The sequence below is a fragment of the Strigops habroptila genome, chromosome 8 (genome assembly GCF_004027225.2).
Source record: "Strigops habroptila isolate Jane chromosome 8, bStrHab1.2.pri, whole genome shotgun sequence".
In the NCBI taxonomy this organism is placed as follows: Eukaryota; Metazoa; Chordata; class Aves; order Psittaciformes; family Psittacidae; genus Strigops; species Strigops habroptila.
Genome location: NC_044284.2, coordinates 24,703,637 through 24,728,355, shown reverse-complemented (window position 1 = coordinate 24,728,355; position 24,719 = coordinate 24,703,637). Strand labels below are relative to the sequence as shown.

The following is a 24,719-nucleotide window of genomic DNA, read 5'->3' as shown; positions in this document are numbered from 1 at the left end:
CAAAGATGAGCCATGTCAGAAGTCTCCTACGATCAGGGACTGTACCTGATTCAAGGGAGAGATCCTGAGGCAAGTGAGAGTTTTATCGTCTGCACACTAGCTGAAATGTGGAAATTAGTACACGGTTTCCCTGGACACACAGCCAGAGGAAGTTGTTCACCACTACAGGGAGGCAGCTGGTAGGTCCAGCTCCTGCTCCCATTCCTTGCAGGGCATTACGTAGCTGTCAAGACACCTATGCGGAAGGCTGTCCAGTCTCAGAAGACAGGTGCTGAAAACCCAGCCCCGCAGATCTTTGATTAAAAAAGAAAAAACAAAATGTGTATGAAGTAGTCCAGGCAGAACAGATAGAGCAGTCTGAGAAAAGTGACTTAGCAGCCATTGCTCTTGTAGCATTAAGATTGTTTCTTCTTTTCTCCTGAAGATTTAGTGAGGGAGATATATATTTCCTTTCTTTTTAAGAAGGTGGCAGAAATGGGAAATTAACCACTCCATTCTCTACTGACACAAAGCAAAATTTTGTCCTGATAGAACTGCTGCCATGATTATTTCAATGCTCTTTCTTTAGACACTGAAATATCTTACTCTAAAGGTGTGTATACCCAGGACCACTGACAGGATGACTGCCAGAGTTAGTGGGCTCAGAAAGTCTTAAAGAACACTATGTCAATAAAAAGCACGCATTAAACAGACAGTAGAATCATTTTAGCTGAAATGTTTAGTTACAGACTTAAAACTTTGCTTTCATCCTACATGCTTATTTAGAAGAGAGGATCTGTTCAAAGCACAACATTAAAGATGTCTAAATATAGTAAAATTAATAATTGACATGATAATCTTGATTAGCAGATATTTGCATCTACCCAGCACAAGATTTTTCAGCATGACATTAAATTCACGAACACCCTGCAGACAAGACTGCATTAACCAAAAGGCACAGGCGCAGTTGCACAGGTTGCTGTAAAACACCACTTCAGACAGTTTGCAACATCTCCCTGCACGAAGGCTGCTGCCTTTTACAGGCACTAACCCACCTCTCAGGTGAATCACTGTCTGCGTCCTGGGTGCCTGAGCTGCTCCGGAGCCAGGAAGTGAGCAGGAGCGTGCTGCTCACCTACCTTGGCATGTGAGTCATTCCCAGGAATGAGAAAGCCAGTTGCTCCAGTTGCTCCTGGCCAGGGGAATTTTGACTCTCTGATCAGGTATCGCAAAAAAAGCCATCGGAAGCAAAAAAGCTTACTTCCAGATATGGTTTATTTAACTACCTTATCGCAAGAAGCCCTCTCATGCCTACTGTAGTTTCAAGATGCATTCTGGACAAGTCTAAGGCACTTTCGAGATGCAGCTCCGAGATAAGCGGAGGGCGACTATGATGACAGGTAAGTGATCTTTGACCATCTGAAAAGCATTTGATAACTTGTTCTGTGAATCTTCTTGCTCTTAATCACCCTCAAGTGAAAATAAACCAGAAGTTAAGATACAGTTGCTGAAAAACAGACTTGGAACCATAAACTGAGTATCAGGTCAAGTAGAACTGTGAAAAGTTCTCAAAATAGCACAACTGTACTAACCTTGTATTTGTTCATTAAGCGTTACTCGTTATCTTTTTCCCAATGGCAAAAAAAAAAAAATGGTTTTTGACTAATAATTTCTTCTAAGATATGAATCGAAGTGCAGGAGGGTTCACAGTTTCAGTACCTTACCTCCTGACAGAGCTTAAGTCGTATAAAATAAGATGCATTAACTATAACATCTGAATCTGGTATAAAAGGTTTGTGCTGTATTCTTTTTTACCTCTTTCAGTAAAGGAAAGCATACTTGAATTCTCTTAATTATATTACACAGAATAAAGGTTCTCTTCCTTCATACTTCACTCAGATCATGTTAAAACTTGTCAGGTTCACTGGAAAAACCACATAGCTCCAAACAAGCAACTTGCAAAGTATACGTCTGATTAGTCTCAAAGTCTGGGAAATATGTAAGGTGCTTTCAAAAACCAATGCCATTTAAGGAGTCTTTTAGATTGAAAAGTTCTTTAGTTATAAAGAACTGAAAGTGCAGTGCAATTGAAATTTTTGTATGTTAAAAAATTACTTGCCATTTGTGTACTATAGGGACTGTTGACATCTGCCTTCTCATTACGTATGCTTGGTCTGGGTAAACTCTGGTAGTGTTTCACATTTTTTTTTTTCCTTTTTAAAGAAGATTCTGCAATCTTCTTTTAAAAAGGGAAACCAGGAAACTCAGGTAAGCAGTAAGGTGATGTTGCTGATTCACTCCCAGAAGCACAGGCCCCACATCATATGAAAGCCACCAAGATATATCTGGTTATAAGGGCACCTTACTCTTTGGGTAGGCAGCCAGCTCTCAGGCACCAGCCAGACCTTCTCCTCCCTCCCCACTCTACGGGGAGGAGAGCTGGTGGCACCTGGGGACAACCTCCCAGAGAGGAGGTCATGGGTTGGCTCTTGAAGGAGGGAGAGGAGATCAGGGGAGCAGAGAAAGGGAGAGAGGCCGAAGGGTGTGCAGGGACTTCAGAAACAGAAAGCATCTGTTTGCGTTAGGGGTGTGTGAGAAAAAAGAACCAAATTCTCAGCAGCACCCGCTGCCGGTTCCTCCTCCTTCCCTCCCTCCCTGCAGAGGGTTGCCTTTCCCAGCTCAGCCTGTTGTCTCACCCTGGCTCCCCTCCCTAGCCGTCGGGCCCCCCCCCGGGCAGGGAGGGAGCAGGGAGACCAGCTCGCCCAGCACCTGCAGCCCGTCATGCACTAGCACGCACCCGTGCCAGGTGCTGGAGCACAAGAGCTCCCAAGGCATTGGGAGCTACCTGGCCACACAGATCCCAGGAGCACGGATGAGCCAGGAACACACCTGGACAGGGTGGCCAGAGAGAGAATAAGCACCAGGAGGGAGGCAGCAAGTCACAGTCCGGAGTCTGTCCAACTCCAAAGCAGCCCTTCAGAGTTAGATGTTCCTCCTCAGCCAGGAAGCCTACTCCACTCATTGCACGTAGCCCTAGATGAGATGTACCCAGGAATAACTGAAGGGTGAAGCTCCTTCTCCTCTTTTTATGAGAAGTTGCTTGCTCACTTTCACACAGCAAAGTTCAGAAAGACTGCCTCTTTGACCAAGCAGGCGCTAGGAAAAGCCAGTCAAGACATCTGCAGTAAAACTGTAGCATTAAATGTGGAGTGTGCAATATTTATTAAAGTTTGGAATGATGTGAAAATGCACCTGACATAAGCCAAGAGCTATAGATCCACCACACTGCCAGGGCTCTGGAGCAAACCAAGCTGCGAGATACACTAACCCCAGCGCTGCCAGGAAAGCACTAGGGGAAGTCAGCGATACGTTTCAGAGGTCTTAACCTTTCCCAACAGTAAAAATTACTGTACTGTATTTAAAAAATTAATAAAAAAACCCCACACCCTCAATTATCACAAGTAGGTTTCCACATCTGACCAACACTGAACCTGAGATACTACAATAGCCACTACTTGTCATTTTTCCTTGAGAAAATATCGGTGACATATCAAAGTGACAACTGATGATGGGCAGTGTAAGTTGGGCTTACATCACTGCCCAGCAGCTTCTGCCGCTAGACAAGGAACAGCCAAGAGCCGGCAAAGCAGTTGGGTCAGAGGCAGAGCAGAATCTCCCCGCAGCCAGCACCTCGAAACCCTGCCAGCCTGCTTCTGAGTCCACTTCTGAGAACAGCAGACAGAGAGGGAACTCTCCAGACTGCTCAAGAAAAATCAGTGTTGCACCAGGCTGAACTTCTCCCAGTCATACCCCAAAATCCATGTGTCCTTTTCCTTCCTCTTCGAAATAGTGGTGTTGCTACAAGCAGCTAACGTGTTTGCTTGTGTCACACCACTGCGTACTGAAGGACAAAAAACCCAGCTGACAACAGCAGATGAGGATTTTTTTGTTCTTTTGCAATGTGAAATAGAATTGCGTACTTTAAAAATAAAAAAAAAAGGCAAACAAAAAAACCCAAACAAAAACAAAAAACCCAAACTGAAATTGTTTCAAAGCAAAGTAAAACATCTAAACCCGAGACTTTTAGGAATTACTTTAAAGTAATTTTAATACTTTAATTACTTAGTTTTAGGAGTTACTTAAAAGTTTAAATGGCACTGTCTACATGCATGTACCAATAAGAATAATTGTTTCTCCATGAGATACTTGTTTCACAGTATCCCCTGTAGCACTTGAGAGATGTAACAGATGCACAGTAGCTACAATGAATGGTGTAATGTGATCGATCACAAACCTCTTTTTTTAATGCTCTGTGACCCAGACAATATCTTGACTGTCTTCAAAGTTTCTTCATGAGTTTTTTAACTTGATGTTTCTCATTGCATAATACCAACAATCAAGCCTAGAAGTTAGTATTTTCAGCAAAAGGTTCCCACAAATCCAGCCTGATGCCCACGAGCCCTTGGCCTCACAGGCACGCTTGGGCTCCTTGGAGGGCTCTGCCACAGAGCGAACTGGGAGCGGCTGCGTGGCACAGCCCTCTGCGGCAGCGCCAAGCAAAGCTGCCGGCTGCTGCTCGCCTGAGCAGAGCCAGCTCATCTGGAAGGAGCTCAAGACCACCCAAGCACCACATACTGAAACTTTAACAGCCAGTTTTTGCTCTTTGCTCAAACTACTGCATTTGTAAGATTTCAAGTTTAAGAGACTCTGACTTCAGGATAATAATACACGCTGGATAAGTACGGAATGGCCTATGGAGCCAAAGGGTGATTACTTGACAAAGATTTCCATGCTGCCCATTGTGCCAAGAGCAGAGCCCATAAAAACACAAGCCAAACAGGAATGGAAAGGCTGGGAGAGAAGCTTGTAAAGAGATTAAAAGAGGAAAAAGTCGAAGTTATTCTGGAGAAATACATGTAAATGTGAACCTGCTTCTGGCCTCCCCCTTGAGGGGAAGACTAGAAATGTGACTTGGTGAGAGATTAAAACTACATCTTCCAAGCAGAAAAAGAACTGTAATCCAATGGGATGGAAAGAGGACAAAGTCTGCACATGACACCAAACTGGGAGAAGCGGCAGGTACCCTGGAGACCATGCTGCCATCCAGAGGGACCTTTGGCAGCTGGAGAAATGGGCCGACAGGAACCACGTGCAGTTCACCAAGAAAAGCACAAAGTCCTTCCCCCCAGGGAGGCACAACCCCTTGCACCAGGACATGCTGGGGAGCCAGCTGGAAAGCAGCTCCGCAGGGAAAGACCTGGTCGACAAGTTGACCGTGAGCCAGCAGTGTGCCCTGGCAGCGCAGCAGGCCAACAGCCTCCCAGGCAAAACACTGCCAGCAGGTCAAGGGAGGTGATCCCTCCTCCTGGCTCAGCACCCTGAGGCCACACCTGCAGCACTGGGCTCCTCAGGATGGGACAGGGACAGGCTGGAGCCCAGCACAGGGCCCCAACGCAACTGATATACAGGGGGTGAGTGAGCTAGGGCTGTTCAGCCTGGAGAAGGGACAGCTCGGGAGGATCTTACCCAGATGTTCAACCATCTGCATGGAGGCTGCCGAGAGGACAGAGCCAGGCTCCTGTCAGCGGTGCCCAGTGACAGGATAGGAGGGAGTGGGCACAAACTGACACACAGGAGGCCCTGTCTGAACAGAGGGGGTTTAGCTGCTGGAAGTGTTTTGGGTTTGTTGTGTTGTTTGGGGTTTTTTATTTACTGTGAGGAGGGTGTTCAAGCCCTGGAACAGATTCACCAGAGAGGTTGTGGAGTCTCCATCCCTGGATACACCCATGGCTTGATGGGACACAGTCCCTGTCAGCCAGCTGCAGCTGTTTCTGCTCTGAGCAGGGAGCTGAAGCTGATGAGGAACAGCAGAAGCCAGCATCAGGAGGGAGCTGAACAGACTGCAGGTGTTGGTTGACCAGGCAGCAGCTGCCAGCAGTGCTGCCAACAGAGGGGCCCAGACAGCAATGCTCAGAATTTGGGCACTGCCACCTACACCTGACCCCACGGAGGGCATTTGTGTGGAAGTTGCATCTTCCATGGCATATTCTTAATGGGGGTTCAAAGAAAGCAACTCTACAGGGTTACAGAACAGCTTCCACTAAGTAGCAGTAGATTTGTGCAACCAGAAACAACCATCAGCAGCATCTTCTAGAAAGAAGCAAACGAAACATTCCAGAGTTAATCCTTTCCTTCTGTCTAATTAGAGCCTGCCATACTGAGAAAACATTAATTATCCCATCTCTGCCAACCATTGCATTGTGCCCTCTTTAAAAAAAAAAAAAAAAAAAAAAGAAAAAGGAAAAATAAAAAAGGCAAGCAATTGCAACACAGCTCCTCTGCCCCCACCAACAGCCCTTTACCTGCTGCCCAATGGGATACCATTTCTGTTTGCAGTTCCCTCCTAACTCTTCATGTAGAAGCAACTACAGCCTAAAGGAGATGTACTTGAGCACTACATTTCATACCCCGCTAGCCCCCAACAGCAAACACAACACACCGACCAGGACCTGCAGTAAACGTGTGACAGTAGTTTTTGCTTTTTGGTCGCAAAAAATGCAGATGCTTGTCATGAATGCCACAAAGGACTGGAAAGCATTTCTTCAACATCACTTAAGAACTACAATGCATATTCAAGAGGAAAGAGAGTTCATACATCTTCAGATTCTACAAATAAGTTTAAAAAATAAACAGTCTTACATTAGATTAACACATTTACTAGATTTGTAATCTCTGCATAGAAAATCTGATTCTAAGTAAGTAACATTAATCCATGAACTTTTAATGTGGAGCAGTTCAAAAGATAGAAAAAAGAACAAACTTGATAGTTCAGGCAGCATCCCCAAAAGGTCTCATGTCAGAGCTATCCCACATATGGGAAAATAAGGATTCATAATCACTCACTTGAATCAAGAAAAAAAAAATAATTATTATGTTTGGACAAAATATTTTAAATGTAACTTTCAGAATCACATATAGCGGATAATTAAATTTTTTTAATAAGTGAGGAGATCATGTTTCCCAAGGACATAGTCCCCCAAAATTGAGAATTCTGCACATTAAACAGTATTTAGTGCTTACTGCAGCATTCTGCTATGCCCAGTTCAGGCTCTCCTGCAAGTATAAACCAACTAAGTTATAGCTGCACACAGAATACGAAATTCCAGGCAATGCCTACAGTAAAGCATGGGCACACTGATGTAGAAAGCGTAAATGAGCACATTTATCTGGGTACTCAGATGCAAGGTAAATCTAGCACAGCCACTGGAAATATGCATGGTACTTTTAGCAGTCATACACAAAGGACCAAGAAAGACGCCTAATTTCAGTAAGTGATGGAATGCGGGAAGTTTACAGGAATAGTAACAGTTTACAGGAATAGTAACTACAGATAGTTTTTCTCAGAGACACTTCTTAGGCAAAATGACCATGGGGAAGGAAGTCTCCGTTAGCAGTATGTCTCAGTGCGGATGTGAAAGGACTGCTCTCTTACATGTGCCCTGACACAGATGTCAGCTCAGAGTTGGACAGAGGCTTCCACCGGGAGGCATGCTCCCTAATAACAGGATAGCATCCTGGAGACAAAGGAAGGAAGTTGCACTGCAGCTTGCCCGGGGGCAGGATGCTGTGCTATTCAGAGATGTGAGAGAGAAAAGTTAGGTTGGAATTGAGGGGGAAGTTCAAGGAGGAACCCAAGAAAGAAGGGGGTTTTGTACTAGATACTGAAACAGATGAGAAACTTTCTGAGCAGAGGCAGTGGTTCCTGTTTCTCGATATGACTAAGACAAGCACTGTAAGCCACAGCTGAAGACAGCTAAACTCTAGTTCTTATTTTTCAGGCTCTCCACAAGTCAGTTGGCTAAGCATGGCAGCATTACCGCATTACAGGGAACTAGCACATACTGTTTGCATGCCCCTTACTGCCACACTCCAAGGCAGGCAGGCAAAGGAGCCAAAGGCACAAAGCCCCAGAGGGCTATTCTTGCCCTCTGCCCAGCCACCCCATGTTGAAGCAGTTGCCAGTTTGAAGCGGCAAACATGTGCCAGCCAGCTGAGTCACACACGCAGGGCGGTGGACACCACCATTCACTTTGGCCAGCCTTTGGCAGGCATGCAGGAGCAGACACATGAGGACTCCACCACTGAAGCGGAGCATGACCGAGGTGCGGGCAACCCAGGAGCTCCCCACCCACCCCAGGCAGGACCAGCAATACGAGGTTGTGGGGCCAGGCCGGTTGGGAGGTATCTCCCAGGAGGGAGATCCATGGCCTCCATGAGCAACCTGCACAGTAGAAAAAATGTTTTCTTGTGCTCACATGAAATTTCCTGAGTCTCAGTTTGTGCCCACTGCCTCCTGCCCAGTCGGTAGGTGTCACTGAGTAGAAAGAGCCAGGCTCCCTCCTGCCCAGTAGCCATGCAGACTGCAGAAGCCCCCGAGCCTTCTCTGGCCCAGGCTGAACCACCACAGCTCTCCCAGCCTCTCTGCAGATGAAAGATGGTATACTTGGTATATGCTTTGAAGAACAATGTTTTACAGATGCTTGCCTCGTTGCTTAACCCCCACCTCTGAAGGCACTGCAATACAGCAGCAATGAGCTGTGCAAGACAACCAATGCAGAACAGAATCAAGCAAAACAGTCTTTTTAACTTTGCCATTATGCCCTGAGGTTTGCCATGTAGAGACAGAATCTGCAAAACAGGACAGATGCTTTTGTCTACAAGTGACTGTGGTCCTGCAGTGCACAGGAGTCACTGAGTAATGTGAACCCTGGCATCACATGAGTTCTTGTCACCACCTGCTCTGCTGCCAACAGCACAGTATAACTTGGCACAACTGGCACAGAAGGACAGTTCCAAGGACAGGGATGTGACAGCTAGAAAAATGCAAAATACAATGAAGTGTGCAAAGCACAAGAGAGTAAGAGGCACATGCTTACTCACTGTAGGTACAAATTTCAACAGGAATATCAAATTATTCCACTATGCACTAACAGTACATTAAGATACACTTTCACCAAAGGGGAGATGAACAATTTTTAACAGAGGCCTCTGAGGAGGGAAAAGGTGGTAGTGTCCTTGATATTGGGGTTTGGCTCTCTTAGTGAACAAGGAAAAGCACTAAGGAAGACAAATAGAGACAAGCAGAAGCAGGGAAAACCAGAACACTGAGGCTTGCTTCGGTGACGCAGTGCAGGAGTGGACTGAAATGAAAAAGAGAGCAGGGATGCAGGCTCCACTTGTCTGCTTGCAGATGCTTTACCCTGTAGCCTACACCAATGCTTCTTCCCCTAAATCTTTACAATTAACTCCATGATTTGGTTCTGCTGGACAACAGAAAAGAACATAATCACAGCCAGCCAATAGCAAATTTAATGAACTGCCTCACATTTCTATTGATTACATTAACTCTGTCATTTGCCAAACTTTATGGTGACCAACACAGGTTGACTGGCAAGAAGCCACACATAGGATCCTAGAACAGTTCAGGTTGGAAGGAACCTTAAAGACCATCTAGTTACAACCCCCTGCCAGGCAGGGACTCCTTCCACTAGACCAGGTTGCTCCAAGCCCCGTCCGACCTGGCCTTGAACGCTGCCAGGGATGGGGCATCCACAGCTTCTCTGGGCACCCTTTGCCAGTCAGTGTCTCCCCACCCTCACAGTGGAGAATTTTTTCCTAACATCTAATCTGAATCTCCCCTCTGTCAGCTTAAAGGCATCAAAAAGTTATGTGCTCAAATAAAAAAAAAAACAAAACCACACTTAAAACTCCGCAGCCCTATGACCTACAATATCTAGTCTAGCTCACAAAGAGAATTTTCCAGTGTTTAAAAAGTTGTAAAATAAGATGAAAAAAGAGTTATTAGATGTGAGGATACAGAATATCTTTAAACAGCGAGGCAACTTAAAGCCTTAGTCATTAGAAAAACCAGTCATTCCCTACCCATATGACAGTGAAGTCTGCCATGCAGCCTATTATTTAATTTCTCATCTGAGGTTATATCAGTCATGCATATAAACCAGTCTATCAACATCAGCAATAAAAGATTACGTCATATGTGAAACAGTATGTACTTGCTTAAATTTAATGCAGTTGACAGCCTTTAGGGGAATGACATTAAAAAACCCCAACCACTGACCAAGCGCATAAACTACAAGAAGTAAAAAGTATCCTGGTTTAAAAAGCTACTTGAATACAGGAGGAACTTCTAGTGCATCTTCAAAACCATACAAGCAGGATATATTTATATGGAAGAATGAGACAGTTGTTTAGGATGAAATTGGTCAGAAGTAACACATCCGGAGAACTGGACAAGGAGTGGAAAACCAACCTTACCCAGCACAAAAATACCATATTCAAACAGGCAAAAAAGCCACTATCAGAGAATATAGTCAGTGAACAATTATGAAATACCTTAGAATACTCTTTAAAGAGAAGGCAGTGTTCATCTCCCACTCCAAGAGAACGCATGGTAAAGGGTGAATTCTCCATATGTGATAACTTTCTTCCTATTCCTAGAGTCTGAAATATAGTGGTCTTCACCAGAAAAAATGAAGCTTCTGGAGTACAGGGATACACCAGATTTGACTCAAATGAGCCTTGGTCACCCACCCCAGCATGTAAACATTGAAGCCACACTACTCCAAGTGCTTGGCCTGCTACAGTAGCCCTTAGCCTGATAGACTATGGTAGGAAGCTATGGAAACACCTTTGGACTGGTGAGTCTCAGCAGGATCATCTCTGTGTATCCCAAAATGTTGTCACACAACCAGCTCTGTGCAGCAGAGGTGATGGTGCCTGCACTCCTCTGCTGCTCTGCACAAACCTGTTTAAGACTTTAAAGCTTTAAACTACAGCAGCATAAGGGAAAGTCTTTAGCACATAATAATTAGGGCAACCATCAGTAGGTGTTGTCTCTCACCTCCACGCCTCGCAGGCACCAAAGCCACTCTGCTGAGCTCAGCTGTGCCAGCAAGGTGGGATACAGAACACTGCTAATGCTGTTTAGCTGTCACAGTTTGCATTTATGAGGAGTTTGCTGCTTTCTTTTTCCAACCCATCTTTTTGGGACAGTTTTGGAACATATTTTAACATTAAAACCATCAAGAATAAGATGACACAGAGATACCTATTCCGAGGCTTGACCAGAATTTGTCTGTTGGAACAATAAGCAAGCTCCCACTATGGCTTCCAGGTGACCTGGATTTCCCTGGGAAGTCAGAATGTGATCACATCTTCACTGGCTAGGAAGATGCATGCGGAAGGGTCCCCCATGGCCAGTACTCTGGGCAGGAATCAGGAAGCCCTTACAGGATTTGCTAAAAGTATGCTTTCCCAAGTCAGTGCTCCTGAAGAGATGGGATGCTGATGTTCCTGTGAGCCATGAAGCACCTTCCCAAGCTGCACCTGGAAGAGACACAGAGCCCAACAGCAGAGCAGCCGGGCTGCTTCAGCAAGCCCAGGTTTTGCATAGTGTGGGAGATAAGCAGACCTGAGCAGAGAAGTTGCAAGGGCAGGTACAGGAGCAATGCTGATACCATCAAGCCCCAAGAGGCACAGGTGAGCCCATCAGAGCCTGGGGACACATTCCCTGGGGTGGTAAGAAACATGCCTGTCTAGGCAGAGCCTTTGCAACAGTGATTTGGCCATGTCTAGTCCAAGTGACTGCAGTCCATCCTCTGCGGTAGTTTTCAGCTATGAAACAACAGGCTAAATCCCAAGACTCAGATGGCCCAGAGGATTCAAGTACCCAAAAAAGAAGACATTACCCACAAGGAGGAAGCAAACTGGATTTTGATCCAAGCTGAGGAGGGGCTCTAGAGTCTTGAGGATGTTGTGGATGGCCTGTCTCTGCTGACAGTAAAGTGCATGAAAAGTGCAAGCTTGAGGAGAGCTTGAATGACAGGTAGGCAGAGATCCCCTGCAGTAAGGGAGCTTTCTCACCAGTGTCAGAAAATATCCATCAGTTTTCTGATGTACAGGAGACAAAGCCTTTGGAGAGTGCAGGGGCTGCCTGTACATGATTTTTTACAGTCTCTTAGTGACAACATCCACCTAAAAGCACAGATGCAGATGTGGAAAAAGGAAGGAGCCTTTTTTGACAGGATTTAGAGAAAATCCCTTTGAGACCTAGAGACTAACTGACAATACATGCAAAGTCCCTTTAGCACAAATCTGATCCCTAGCTCCATCGAATCCCTCAGCATTTCCAAGGGTTAAAGCACACGAACAGCGGAGCCAGCAGTCACACTGCTGCAAGTCTTAGGCAACATAGCTGATGCTTCACCAATTTCTCTGGACTGAGGATCTGGGAGAGCACTCTCCTGAAGAGCCTGAGAACAGGGAGCTTTCCAGGGGCCAGGACCAGGAATTACACAGACTTAAAAGGGAAGTGTAAAGCAGGGAAATAAGCATCTTATTTGCATAAGACAAAAGATATGCATCTTTTCATAAAATCACATATTCTTTTGATCTCTGTGCCTTCTGGGCAAAAAAAGGATAGCTGCAAATTATAAACAACAGCAAAAAAGTGATAGGTTACTGCTTCTCAGACCAAGAGAAAACAAAATATCTAAAATACCCCAGACAATTTCATTATGGACCCCAGTTATTATAAGAGCAAACAATGACAGACAAGAAGCCAAACCAACAACAAGCTTGAAACACAGAATTAAAATTTTTACTGACACTTTAAAATACAATGATTTGCTTTACTGCCATCTAGTGACAATTCAACATGGTTCATAACACAGTGATAATGACATAAAACTAGTTTAGATCTGCAAAAGAGCTTCAGTAATTTTAGCATCTATTCATACCCATAAGAAAGGCAGTCAGGTCTACTGTAATTGCTGATGGAAGAAATTTTCTTACAATGAGCGTGGTAAAGTACTGGAACACGTTGCCCAAAGAGGTGGTAGATGCACCGTCCCTGGAGATATTCAAGGCTGGATGTGGTTCTGGGCAACCTGATCTAGCTGAACACATTCTTGTGTATTGTAGGGGATTGGACTAGATGACTGTTGCAGGTCCCTTCCAACCCAAACTATTTATGATTTTGCTAGTTTTCCTATCAAAATCCGTAAACACAAAGTGAAGCATGGAAAAACTAATGCATTTGTGTACTGCAAGAGTAAAGCAATAATCTGGAAGGTAGTCTTACAAATCAATATTGCCAAAATTTCTGCGAACAGTGTCAAAACATTATAATGCCATCACAGCAAAAATCAGATTCTGCAGTTTTTCAGTATTCCCTGTAGACTGGCTTCTGAAGTACTTCATTCAAAGCAATAAGAAAGGAACAGCAACTTAAAATTTCTACCCCGATTTGATGGACACATTATAAAGTTATACAAACATATCTCAAAATTATATGAAACTTTTTTACTTGAAGAAGTGAGAGATGACAAACTTCTGTCACTGAAATGTCCAAGATCAAATATAAACAAATATGACATCCAAGCAAGAGATGTGGTGAATAAGGTCAAGGGCCTTTACCAAGGAGTAAGAAGCCAGTTGTAGAGGCAGACATAACACAGGCATGAAGCCACCAAACCAGAATGTTCTGGCAGTTAGGAGACAAACTTCTTGCAAAGGTTTAGTCCAAAATTTTTGAAAGAAATCAGAATAAGACAGACAAGCATAGTTGAAATCCAACCTATTTTTACAGAAGTTAACAAGCTTGAACTGAAGTTTGCTGGAACAAAAGTTGCAAGATCATGCAGCTAAGGACAATAAAAAAGAGAGGTACACACTGGCACCGACTCCTGTGAAGCACCAAGGGGACAGAAAGTGTGCCAGTGCTGATCCCAGCACTGCGTTACGATGTACGGAGGAACTGAGCAAGTGAGACCCCAGAAAATGTTAGATGAGGTGTTTCAGTGGTGACAAGGAACCCAACCACCATGAAACAAGGTTATCTTAAGCCTCGTTTGTAAAACAGCACACAAATTTGGCAGTGGGATTCAAGGAAGGCTATCTTAACTGGAGCAGATATAGAGGAGGGCTGGTACCTTCAAGTCCTGCAGAAATATGAGAAGGGTTTGAGCTTGCTTCATCACTAGAGTAAGAAACATACGCAGGGGGCTAAGTATCCAAGATGGAGATGGGGTCTTTAAATGAAAGGCACTGGTACAAGAATATACAGGACAGAAAGCGGCCACAGAGACAGGCTGGAAATTACAATAATGTTTCCAAATATTATAGAGATAAGGCCCCAGCACAGCTTTGTTAGCAAGGCAGAGAAAGGGAAATAGTTTTAACAGTGAAACTGATAGGCTTACAAAAAATACCATGGCAGAATTGCCTGCAACGATGCAGCAGGCACCCGGCCATAAGTGAAGATATGGCAGTGATGACCCTGACAGAAGAACAGCTGTGCAGTATCCAGAGGTCAGCCAGCAGCATGCCTCAGTCCTTTCACTGGGAATTCTGGAGGATGTTCATCTTACAAAGCTCCTCTCCATGCTGGGGAGGGGAAGGTAGGGTCTTCTGTTTCGCTTTGGGTTTAATTCCAGTTTATTTTCCACAGAACGTAATGCTGGCACAGCCTATGCCGCATCCTGGACCTACAGCAGCCAGTGGGACTCCTGAAAAGCATTTCAGCTGAAAACCTACAGCAACGCAAATGATGGGGTACAATTTGTCATATGGAAAACTGCCAGGTAAAATAACATCTGAAATTTAAGTGATTCAGAAGTGTTTATTGTATTACTATCAGTTCCTACCAACACTTAAAGAAGTAATTTCAGAAAAGGCTGTCTGAATACTGCCGAATGCTGCCCATGGGTGTCAGTCCTGGCTTACCACACCAGCCAAGTTCAGAGTATAAACACTATGAAATAAAGCATGCTATAGTTCCATGAGATAACTTAGAAGTCTGAAGTTTTTTCCAAATATTTAGACATAAAATCTTAACACCCCCAGAGACTGTGATTTTTAAATACATTTAAGTAAGCCAAGTTTTAAATTAGTGTTTTAATAGGCCCAAAGATTCTCTCCAGAGTCCTATCTCTTGATAAACAGATCATCTCAGCTCACAAGTTGCGATCTGTGAAGACAGCTGAGCACTGGTGCCCTGTGACATTGATTAACGGTGCATTCCCAGCACGCTGGCATGCAGCTGCTCTTGTCCACATGCCTATGTGAGACCAGCGACAGGCACTGCAGCCCTCAACCTGCAGCATGGGGAGTGCCCCGCTTCCCTTGGATAGCAGCTGGATGAAGGGAAACTCCAATCCTTCTCACACTGCACTGAGCTGGGCTGTCTCCCAACCCGCAGAGCAGCAGCAAGGGCAGGTATGGAGCTCATGCACAGCACGGGAACCTTGGGAATATACATGCACCCACATCCTGCATTTCTTCCCTATCAAGCTATATGCAGAAGCACCTTGATATTTCAGCAGGAAGCACAGATGATGTGCTTGAAACCTACCAAGCCAGAGGCATATTTATTTTGACATGTGCAGTACTTAGGAGCACTGTTTTAAGGCAGGTTTCCCAGGCCAGTTAATCTGGAATTGCCCAGAAATTTGACATTGAAAATTGACATTTTCTAGAGGAGAATTCTAAAACAGCCTCATTTGTAAAACACTAGAAACACACTAGAAACTTCTTGTTCTCCCTCATTCCCACAGATGACCATCTGAGCCAAGACAACAGTACCTCACCCAATTTCACAACAGGCTTACTTGGGAACTCCACACACAACGAATTCACCACCATCGTCTTGCCTGTGCTTTACCTCATCATTTTCCTGGCAAGCATCTTGCTGAATGGCCTAGCAGTGTGGATTTTTTTCCACATCAGAAATAAAACAAGTTTTATATTTTACCTCAAAAACATTGTGGTTGCAGACCTTCTCATGACGCTGACATTCCCATTCAAGATAATCCAGGACTCGCAGCTGGGACCATGGCACTTCAACTCTTTCCTGTGCCGATACACCACGGTTCTGTTTTATGCAAACATGTACACCACGATTGTGTTCCTTGGACTCATCAGCATCGACCGCTACCTGAAAGTAGTGAAGCCTTTTGGAGACTCCAGGATGTACAGCATCACCTTCACCAAGATCCTATCTGCCTGTGTTTGGGTTGTCATGGCTTTCCTAGCTTTGCCAAACCTGATTCTTACCAATGGCTACCCGACAAAAAAAAACATCGACAACTGCATAAAGCTCAAGTCTCCCCTAGGAGTCAAGTGGCACACAGCTGTCATTTACATCAACACCTGCATGTTTGTAGTGGTGCTGATAGTACTGATAGGATGTTATATCGCGATATCCAGGTACATTTATAAATCGAGCAAACAATTTATTAGCTCATCAAGCAGAAAGCGAAAGCATAATCAAAGTATAAGGGTTGTTGTGGCTGTATTTTTCACTTGCTTTCTGCCATATCATTTGTGCAGAATACCCTTTACTTTTAGCCATCTAGATAAAATTTTAGATGACTCTGCGCATAAAATCTTGTATTATTGTAAGGAAATGACACTGTTCCTGTCCGCGTGTAATGTCTGTCTGGATCCAATAATTTACTTTTTCATGTGTAGATCATTCTCAAGGCGGCTGTTTAGAAAATCAAATATGAGAACCAGGAGTGAGAGTATTAGATCACTTCAGAGTGTTAGAAGATCAGAAGTTCGCATATACCACGAATACACTGACGTTTGACCACATAGAGACTTTTGCTAGTTCATGAGAATGTTTGTATATCATGTAAATAAAACATATCTTTGAATATCTGACCATGGAAGTTCATTAAGAAATTGCAGATACAAACAGCTTTTCTGTTTCAGCTGACTCACATTCATCTCAAAATCCAAAAGCTTAACTTCACAGAGTGATCAGGTTCACTTCAGAGGAGTTTGGGGGTTGTTTCGGTTGGTTGGGTTTTTTTAAAGGCCAACAGATGCTGAGGATGTTGGCTCAGAAACCAACCTGGAGCTCCAAGAGGCTGCAGCTGAGCAAGACAAGCTCTGGCCTCAGAGCAGGATCCAATGAGACAAGTCAACATCTCTAGGTGTGGTGCATGGTTGCTGAAGGGCTTGCGGCAAGTGGAGGAGAGGGGAGGAGGTAGCACTTGCTCCTGCAGAGACCCCTCGTCACACTCACAGGCAGGGCAGCCGCAGGGCTCAGTCTGCAGAAATGGTGCTTTGCCACCGGCCGACAGCATCTCAGCTTTTCCTTTTGGGCATTTGTGGTGCTGGCAACACCATCTCGTCCACAGATCAAACCTACCTAAGTGCTTCTCACCCCTTCCAAAATATCAAACATAAAAAATTCAAACAGAACACTAGTTTAAGTCACACCTCAAAAACCAACACATACAAACAACAACAACAAACACCACACACACAAAAAGAGAAAAAAGGGGGGGCGGGGGGGGCGGGAGAAAAAGATGTTAAGACAACTTTTAACTCCCATTAATCTCATTCTAAGTGAGGACACGATAAAAAAAGGTCTCTTGACAGACTCCAAGATTCACATGCGACAAGACTGAGCAATCAACACCAAGCTGAAAATTCCATTTCCCAGCACTTTCTATAACTGCTTAATACAACAGGAATGAGACATAAAGCATTGGAATTTTTTTGTTCAACATGATTGTAACTTTGGCTGCTCTCAGCTCTTGGAAACAACTGTGTGCGATAGGCAGGTGAAATTCATTTTTGGAGAGCATTTCAGGCAACACATTCAGGTATTTTTTTACACTGTGGTGTATTTACACACCACCAGAGCAGAGGACATATTAAGGGAGAGTGTACGAAATCAAGGCAAGAAGAAAGGAATAATAAAAGACTAACACAGCAGCTGCTGCATGAGAAAGCCTTGACTTTAATAAGCACATTTAATAACTGCATTATTTAAAAGAAGAAACCAAGTCCTGGAGAGTACGCACCAGAGCTAAAATTGGCTGGGACATCTCAAGTCATTTCAGTGAGGCTCTGGTGGGCTTTACACCACATGAGCAGTCAAGAGCACTCTAGATTTGTTTACAACAATGGCAGAAGAAAACAAAACCACTTGTGACAACCACTTGCACAAACATTCTCAAGCGGGTTTCGCACCAGTTTGTACTGGCAGAGGGAGCCAGATGGCCAGGCTGGCCAGGGCACCCGTGCCAACCAGACAGCAAGAGCCACAACAGGGTCCAAGGCAGCTCTCTAGTAGCAACTCCACCCAGGACGTTGTGTGGGGACCTCTGAGGGTGAGGCAGAGGCAGAAACACAAGTTCCTCCTCTCTTGATGGCTGCCCTCTACAAGGGAGGCCATCTCCCACCAAAGGGCACAGGTCCCAGGTGCCTCCCGTGCTTCCCAGGAGCTCAGAGCAGCTCAGCCAGGGACACCAGCTGGGAAGGCAGGGACAGGGCAAGCACAGGCTCCCCAGGGGTTGGGAGAAGGATTTGCAGAGGAGCGGAACATAGGGACATGCACTAAGTTGCCTTGAGATGGCAGAGACCACCCTGAATTCACAGCATTTCAAGACCAGCCACACACACGGTTCACACACACTGAGCAGAGCACAGGCAGCTCCAGCACTGCACAGCCTGACACCTCCGCCCTTTCTGCGGCAACCTCCTCAGACACCCTCAACGGGATGAGGCAGCAGCAGGGAGGATGGATCTGGCCATTCTAGGCTACAAGGATGTGTTTGCATGTAATCCTGTAAACTGAACAATGTTTATGTTAATAATTTTGTCCTGTACTTCACCAGGGATTAAATCAGTTTGCTTAGAGTAAAAGCTGCTCCTACAAAAAATAAACAGCCAACTTAAAAAATGCAGATTGTAAGGAACTGATAGGTGTTTGGAGTAATCAATTTTTACATGCATCTTATGCAATGTAGTGCAACTGAACAAACAGAAGATGGCAACAACCCATCATCAAGCACCTCATTCAAATAAGGATTTTCCTTTTAAATACTAAAAAAAAAAAAAAATGGTTTGACAAGAAAATCCTGGAAATGCAGCACTGAAATAACAAGATAAAATACTGCATGAGAACGCCTTTGATGATGTTTTCTACTGAAATGCAGGTTTGGTTTTTATTTCTTAACAGCTTCATTTTAGATGCTGTTTTATGCATGATGAAAAGGTTGACATGTATGCATTATGGTTTGATTATGTATTTGGATTAATGCAAGTATTATAAAACTACTTACATTGTTCAGGGGAGATACCTTCTGGAAAGAAAAATGGGATATTTTGGATTTTTATCCTACTTTATATAAAAGTATTCTAAATGGCTAAAATACCACAGAATAAATCCTGTTTTTAATCAGCTCTGTGGAAAACCGTGTTCACACAAAGACAAGTTCTGGAATAAAATTTGTCATTTTGTACTCTTAGGGGTCTATGCACATACAAAACCATACTGAGAACCATTTTTGGGACTGGGTTGCATAGCGTAAATTCTCATAAGCACCAAATTAAATGGAGCAGCATCCTGGGTTGGTTTTGTGAAATGGTAATATTTAGGACTGGAAGATCAGTTATGCACATGCAGATGTTAATAACCAAAGACTCTCTTCTTCAGGTCTTATATGGTTCAAGAAAACGAGGACCGAGTGCTTCTGGTCTCCCTTTTACGATGCAAGTAATAGTAAATCACAGAAGGGTTCATGGCTCGTAAAATTGTGCTCGATAATTGCTGTGTTAAATTCATACACCACCACCACCTCTGGTCTCTGCTTTGCCGCTATTCCCCTTCTAATGCCTTTGCAACACTTGCACAGCTACAGGAACAGGTAGGTACACACAGCCTGTCTTTTCCCCTAAGGGAGGCTGCTACACAAAATCTTCCAGTAACAAGATCCTTTATTTATAAGGCTGCAGCTTTTTCCCACCCCACTTGGTGCCCTTCCCTCCACACTGCCTCGCTGCGAGGCTGAGGCAGGCAGCTCATGCTACCGCATGTTCCCTGATGTGCTTAGCATGCAACATAGATAGGTATCATCATATTTTTACTTTCTTGTAGCCTTCTCCAGTATTAACCTTTTGAGCTGAATTTTTCTGTGTACTATAAAGCCTATCTTTATGCACCCAAAAGCATCTTCTGTCTTGCAAGAAGGCACACAGACCCGTTACAACAGGTTTTACATCTGCTTGGAGAGAGAAGCTGGATTCTACAGTCAGCTGTATCCCTTACCAGATGGAACTACAGACAAGCCCATTACTAGTGGATCGACTATTGGCAGAACAACTGTGGTACAGATGAAGATGGCTTTTCCTATCTTTGTTGCCCACTACTGCTCAGAAACTGTCACCACTTGCACCATTGGAACTAATGCTCATGAGCCTGCTGGACGTAAGGCTGCTTGACCACGGCCAGGCTATGGGTTTCCACCAGTCTCCCTGATGTCTGGTTTCATCCAGGTTCTTCTATTTTCTATTTATGCAAATTTCTATTTTCCATTTGCATTATTTTCTATTTTTCAGGTTCTTCTATTTTCTATGCTCCAGCTCCTCCTCACCATAAACAACAGACAACTGACTCTGTGTCCCACACGCTTCACTGAGCCAAGTACTATTAGAAGCAGATCACAGAATAAGCACACACCTCCTAAGATTAAATTCAAATATCCTGACTACTAGACAATATTTTAAATATATAGTATAGCAGAGTAGAATCCCAGACTGGTTCGGGTTGGAAGAGACCTTAAAGATCATCTAGTTCCAACCCCCTGCCATGAGCAGGGACATCTTCCACTAGACCAGGTTGCTCAAAGCCCCATCCAACCTGGCCTTGAACACTGCCAGGGATGGGGCATCCACAGCTTCTCTGGGCAACCAGTGCCAGTGTCTCACCAGTCTCACAGCGAATAATTTTTTCCTAATATCTAATCTGTTATCTAAACCTATTCCAGTTTAAAGTCATTCCTCCTTGTCCTGTCACTACATGCCTTTGTAAAAAGTCTCTCATTTCTATATATGATGTATGTACACATACACACATGCTATAGGATTCAATATAAATGTGCAGAGCAAGAGAGCTCAAACTCCTCTCAGAATCATAACCTTCTTCCAGGTGGATGGTGGGCTTCCTACCCAACTCCAGCAAAGCCCAAGGAGCTACTTCCGTGGAAACCCCACTGTTTGTCCATAAGCAGGGACACAAAGGAGAGGTGCACAGGATTCAGGATTCTCCCCTTTCCCAACAGTGAAGCTTGCTCACCAAATGGTGAAGTTCAGCGATGGCTGAAGACACAACCAGATGGCCACCTACATCTCTTCTAGCATGTTACACACTCTCCTTACAAGATGTGGTCGTACACATACTATGCTTTCTCACTATCCACTTATTTTTTAACTTAAAGCTACATTGACATAGGATTTCCTCCTAGGAGAAAGTACTGCTGTTCCCTATTAAGAATTTTATACCAAAAAAAAAAAAAAAAAAAAAAAAATCTATTACTCAAAGCAAGTGCACCAGAGGCGATGACCTTCAAAGAACGGCCTAAAGATAGCCCTTCCAGGGGACCAAAGAGATAAACCAGCCAGTAGTTTCCGGAAAATGCAGTCACACAAGGGAGCAGCAGGACATCCACATGAAAGCCCACTCTGGGAAAGGAAGACGCAGCCATGCACTCCCCGCATGCAGGCCAGCCAGATGAACCTCTGCTCTGAAGCCTGATGACTTGGATGCACACAGCACCGTAAAATCACCCCCAAAATAAGTTTACTTTATCTTGACAGGATGTATCTGTGATAATCCTTTATCACTGGTTTATACACGCACTTACATATACAACAGTCCTTTGAAGGTGCTGTTTGTGAAGTATTTTCCCAGGGTTAAAAATTAATTATAAAAGAATATCCTAGTCCCCAAATACCAATAATTTTTGTATGGACTTGATATGGCATTTTGGTCTTTAGAAGTTCTTGAAAGAAAAAGATACAAGGAAGTGCGTAGGAAGTCTCCAGCCCTGACCTATCACTGTCATTTCAGAGAACCACATCAGGATAGAAGTGTATGTAAATTCTGGCTGTGCAGTCTGAGACTCCCATTTTTTATATGATGGTATATGTAAAACATGGTTTTCTAGGCAGAGGCATAACAGCCGATCAGACTCAAGCCTGCAAGGAGCACACAATTCATGAACACTTGCAATTTTTCTTCACTTAGGAAGCCCTGCATTACTTTGTAATTGGGTAGCCCAGCCAGAACTCTCTGTGCCATCAGGTTATTCTGGAAGAAACGTTATTTGAACATGTACTTACAGACAACTCCAGACCACTACCTGTGCAAGATTTTTGTCACTATGTATATTACACCCTTTACTTTCGAGGTTTCTCTAGCAATAACCTTTACTGTAGCTTGCACCAGTGCTGCTTCCTAAGGATCTTAAGAAAGGAAACTAAAACCCCAAAAGTTCTAAAAATGTGACTCTGTATTGGTGCAGACCAGAATCTCATGAATTAAGCAATCGTAATTGCGTAACTAGTGCAACTGTGACTGGGCTTATTCAAGTGTGTGTCAGCCCCATGCCTCAGCTCTCCCCACTGGACCTGTGCCACCCTGCAAGGCAAAACAGTTGCGTTGTGAGCAACAGCGCTGCCATCACAATGCAGTCAGAGACTCGCGATGACTCGGTTTCAGACAGATCCTTGTAAGGCCTCAGAAGGCTGTTCAACAGTGATCCACAGGCATCTACCCATCAGCAAAACAAAACCAGGCAGGAAGTATTTGCCAGCAGCTTTGGTAGTGTAAAAAACAAAATCCAGCAGTCCTGCAATACTTTCGTAATTAGCATGCCTTCTAGAAGGATTAGTCTATAAAAATATTTATCTTGTTCATCCTGCTTTTACCAACTTAGAGCTTGGCTACAGATCTAATACAATCTATGCATTTTCACATTTAGTGTGGTTGGAAGCACTGACTACTTCATTAGGTTTTAAGAACAGGTCACAGATCTGTAAGAAGATCAGTAGTAACAGATATTGCTTATCTACGGCAATGGTTTGTTGGGGTAAGATCCTTCATTTAATAGAAAACAAGTCTCCACTTGTCAGTCCCACTCCTGTTCACAAAGGCTTCAGAGCTTCCACCCCAACTTGCACTTCTGTCCCCAGACATATGAAGAACCAAATTTGCCACCATCAGCCTTTTCAGTCACCAGCTATGCTCTGATACACTGCCAGTTTTCTCCTGTCTCTGAATCCATATTCTCCATTTCTGACACAGAAGCCCACCAGCAGGACCATAAAAAAGATTTCCTTTCATAGGCATCCAGCTCAGAAAAAAAGTTAAAATTACTGTGTTCATAAAATGACAACTAGACCAGCAGAGGAATTTTGGATTGGGGGGGGGAAGACAATGACTTGTATAGCTAAAGGTAAAATACATTATTAGTTTGAATCACCAGAAGTATGCGATATACAGCAGGGGTCTTTGGCAATCACACTCACTGCTTGCTTTCTAACCCTTTGGGAATAGCAGCTGAATCTTTAGATCCCTAAATATCAGATTTGGCTGGCATTTCTGAAAAATATCCATGTTTGCATAACAAAGCAACCCTTTAGTTTGCGCTGCTGTCTAGAGTCATTCCAATGGGGTGAAACTGTACACAAAGCTGAGGCATCCCACCCACCCTTTAGGCTCTTAATCCTCTGTCCTGGAAAACTGCTTACCTCTCTCTGAAGCACGTGAAAAATTATCTGTGCTGCAACATTTAATCCATCACAGAATGGCAGCTTACACTTGAAAACACTGCATTTCTCCTTCTTTCAGACTCACGAAGATTTCACATGGAGAGCTGCACGCTCCAATCTTTTACTGAAGGCAGCACTTTGGCTAACACACTTGGTTAAAATTTGATTTGAATTGTTAGACTAGAACTAAGAATGACATTGCAAACCAAAAAGTACAGCCGTGCCATATGGCAATCCTACAATGATGTAATCTCAAAATATAAAGTATGAAAAAGTTATGCCCAAAGTTGCCCCCCCCGGGTTCTGTTGCTTTTCAGCATATTACCATTTTTTAAATAATTTCACACTAATGGCTAAGAAGGTTGAACTGTCTGCTGCATCATGAACTTTTCAGAGAGAAACCACATCATACACACATTTTAGCACCTCAATTGGGTGTTTGAGATGGCTTTGCCTTCTTAGAATTGACTTCCTTTTCCAATATACACTGGCTACTCATGATCTTCAGAGAGGAAGACCAGTGACACTTCACTTCTGGTCCCCTAGAAAGTGATGTTTTGCTTCTACTGCTCAAAAACTGCTGCAGCCAAAGCTCACTGCAGCTTCTCTGCATGGGAGCAGCACCAAGGACCACTGCTGGCACCAGCCCTCCAGCTCGATCCACAGAACAGAAGCAGCAGGTACATCCTTTCCCTAGGATCAGCTAAATGGGAAAGCATCATCTTAACCCGGCCTTGTATCTGGATGCCTATAACCAGTGAGTGCTTTATAGAAAGAGCACCACTGGAGTGGGCACGACTCTATCTGACTTTCTTTTATTTTCTTCCTAATCAATGACTCTTGACCACCACAAAAACAGATTTTTGAGTTAATTTGTATATTGGTTTGAGTTAGTTCAGCAATTTTATGTTTCTATCAAAATATGATGAAGTTGTAAATAATCGAAAAACTAGATTTTGGAGAAAGAGAGCATGTGAGCATATTAAACATATGTCTGGTTTACAGCTATGTAAAACTACTCTCACACGTAGCCTTTTGATAAAACTCCACTGACAACAGTCTGCCATAACCATGCAGTGGAAACACTC

The 24,719-nt window shown here is 43.9% G+C and overlaps 2 protein-coding genes across 6 annotated transcripts in view; one reads left to right on the top strand and one right to left on the bottom strand.

The window, feature by feature from the left end:
• Window positions 1–24,719, bottom strand: part of MED12L (mediator complex subunit 12L) — a 152,601-nt gene that overhangs the window by 62,355 nt on the left and 65,527 nt on the right. The window lies entirely within an intron of this gene.
• Window positions 1,340–16,651, top strand: GPR87 (G protein-coupled receptor 87). Its single transcript, XM_030493569.1, has 2 exons — window positions 1,340–1,379; window positions 15,615–16,651. Exons 1-2 carry the CDS (start codon window positions 1,340–1,342, stop codon window positions 16,649–16,651), a joined length of 1,077 nt encoding a protein of 358 aa, XP_030349429.1.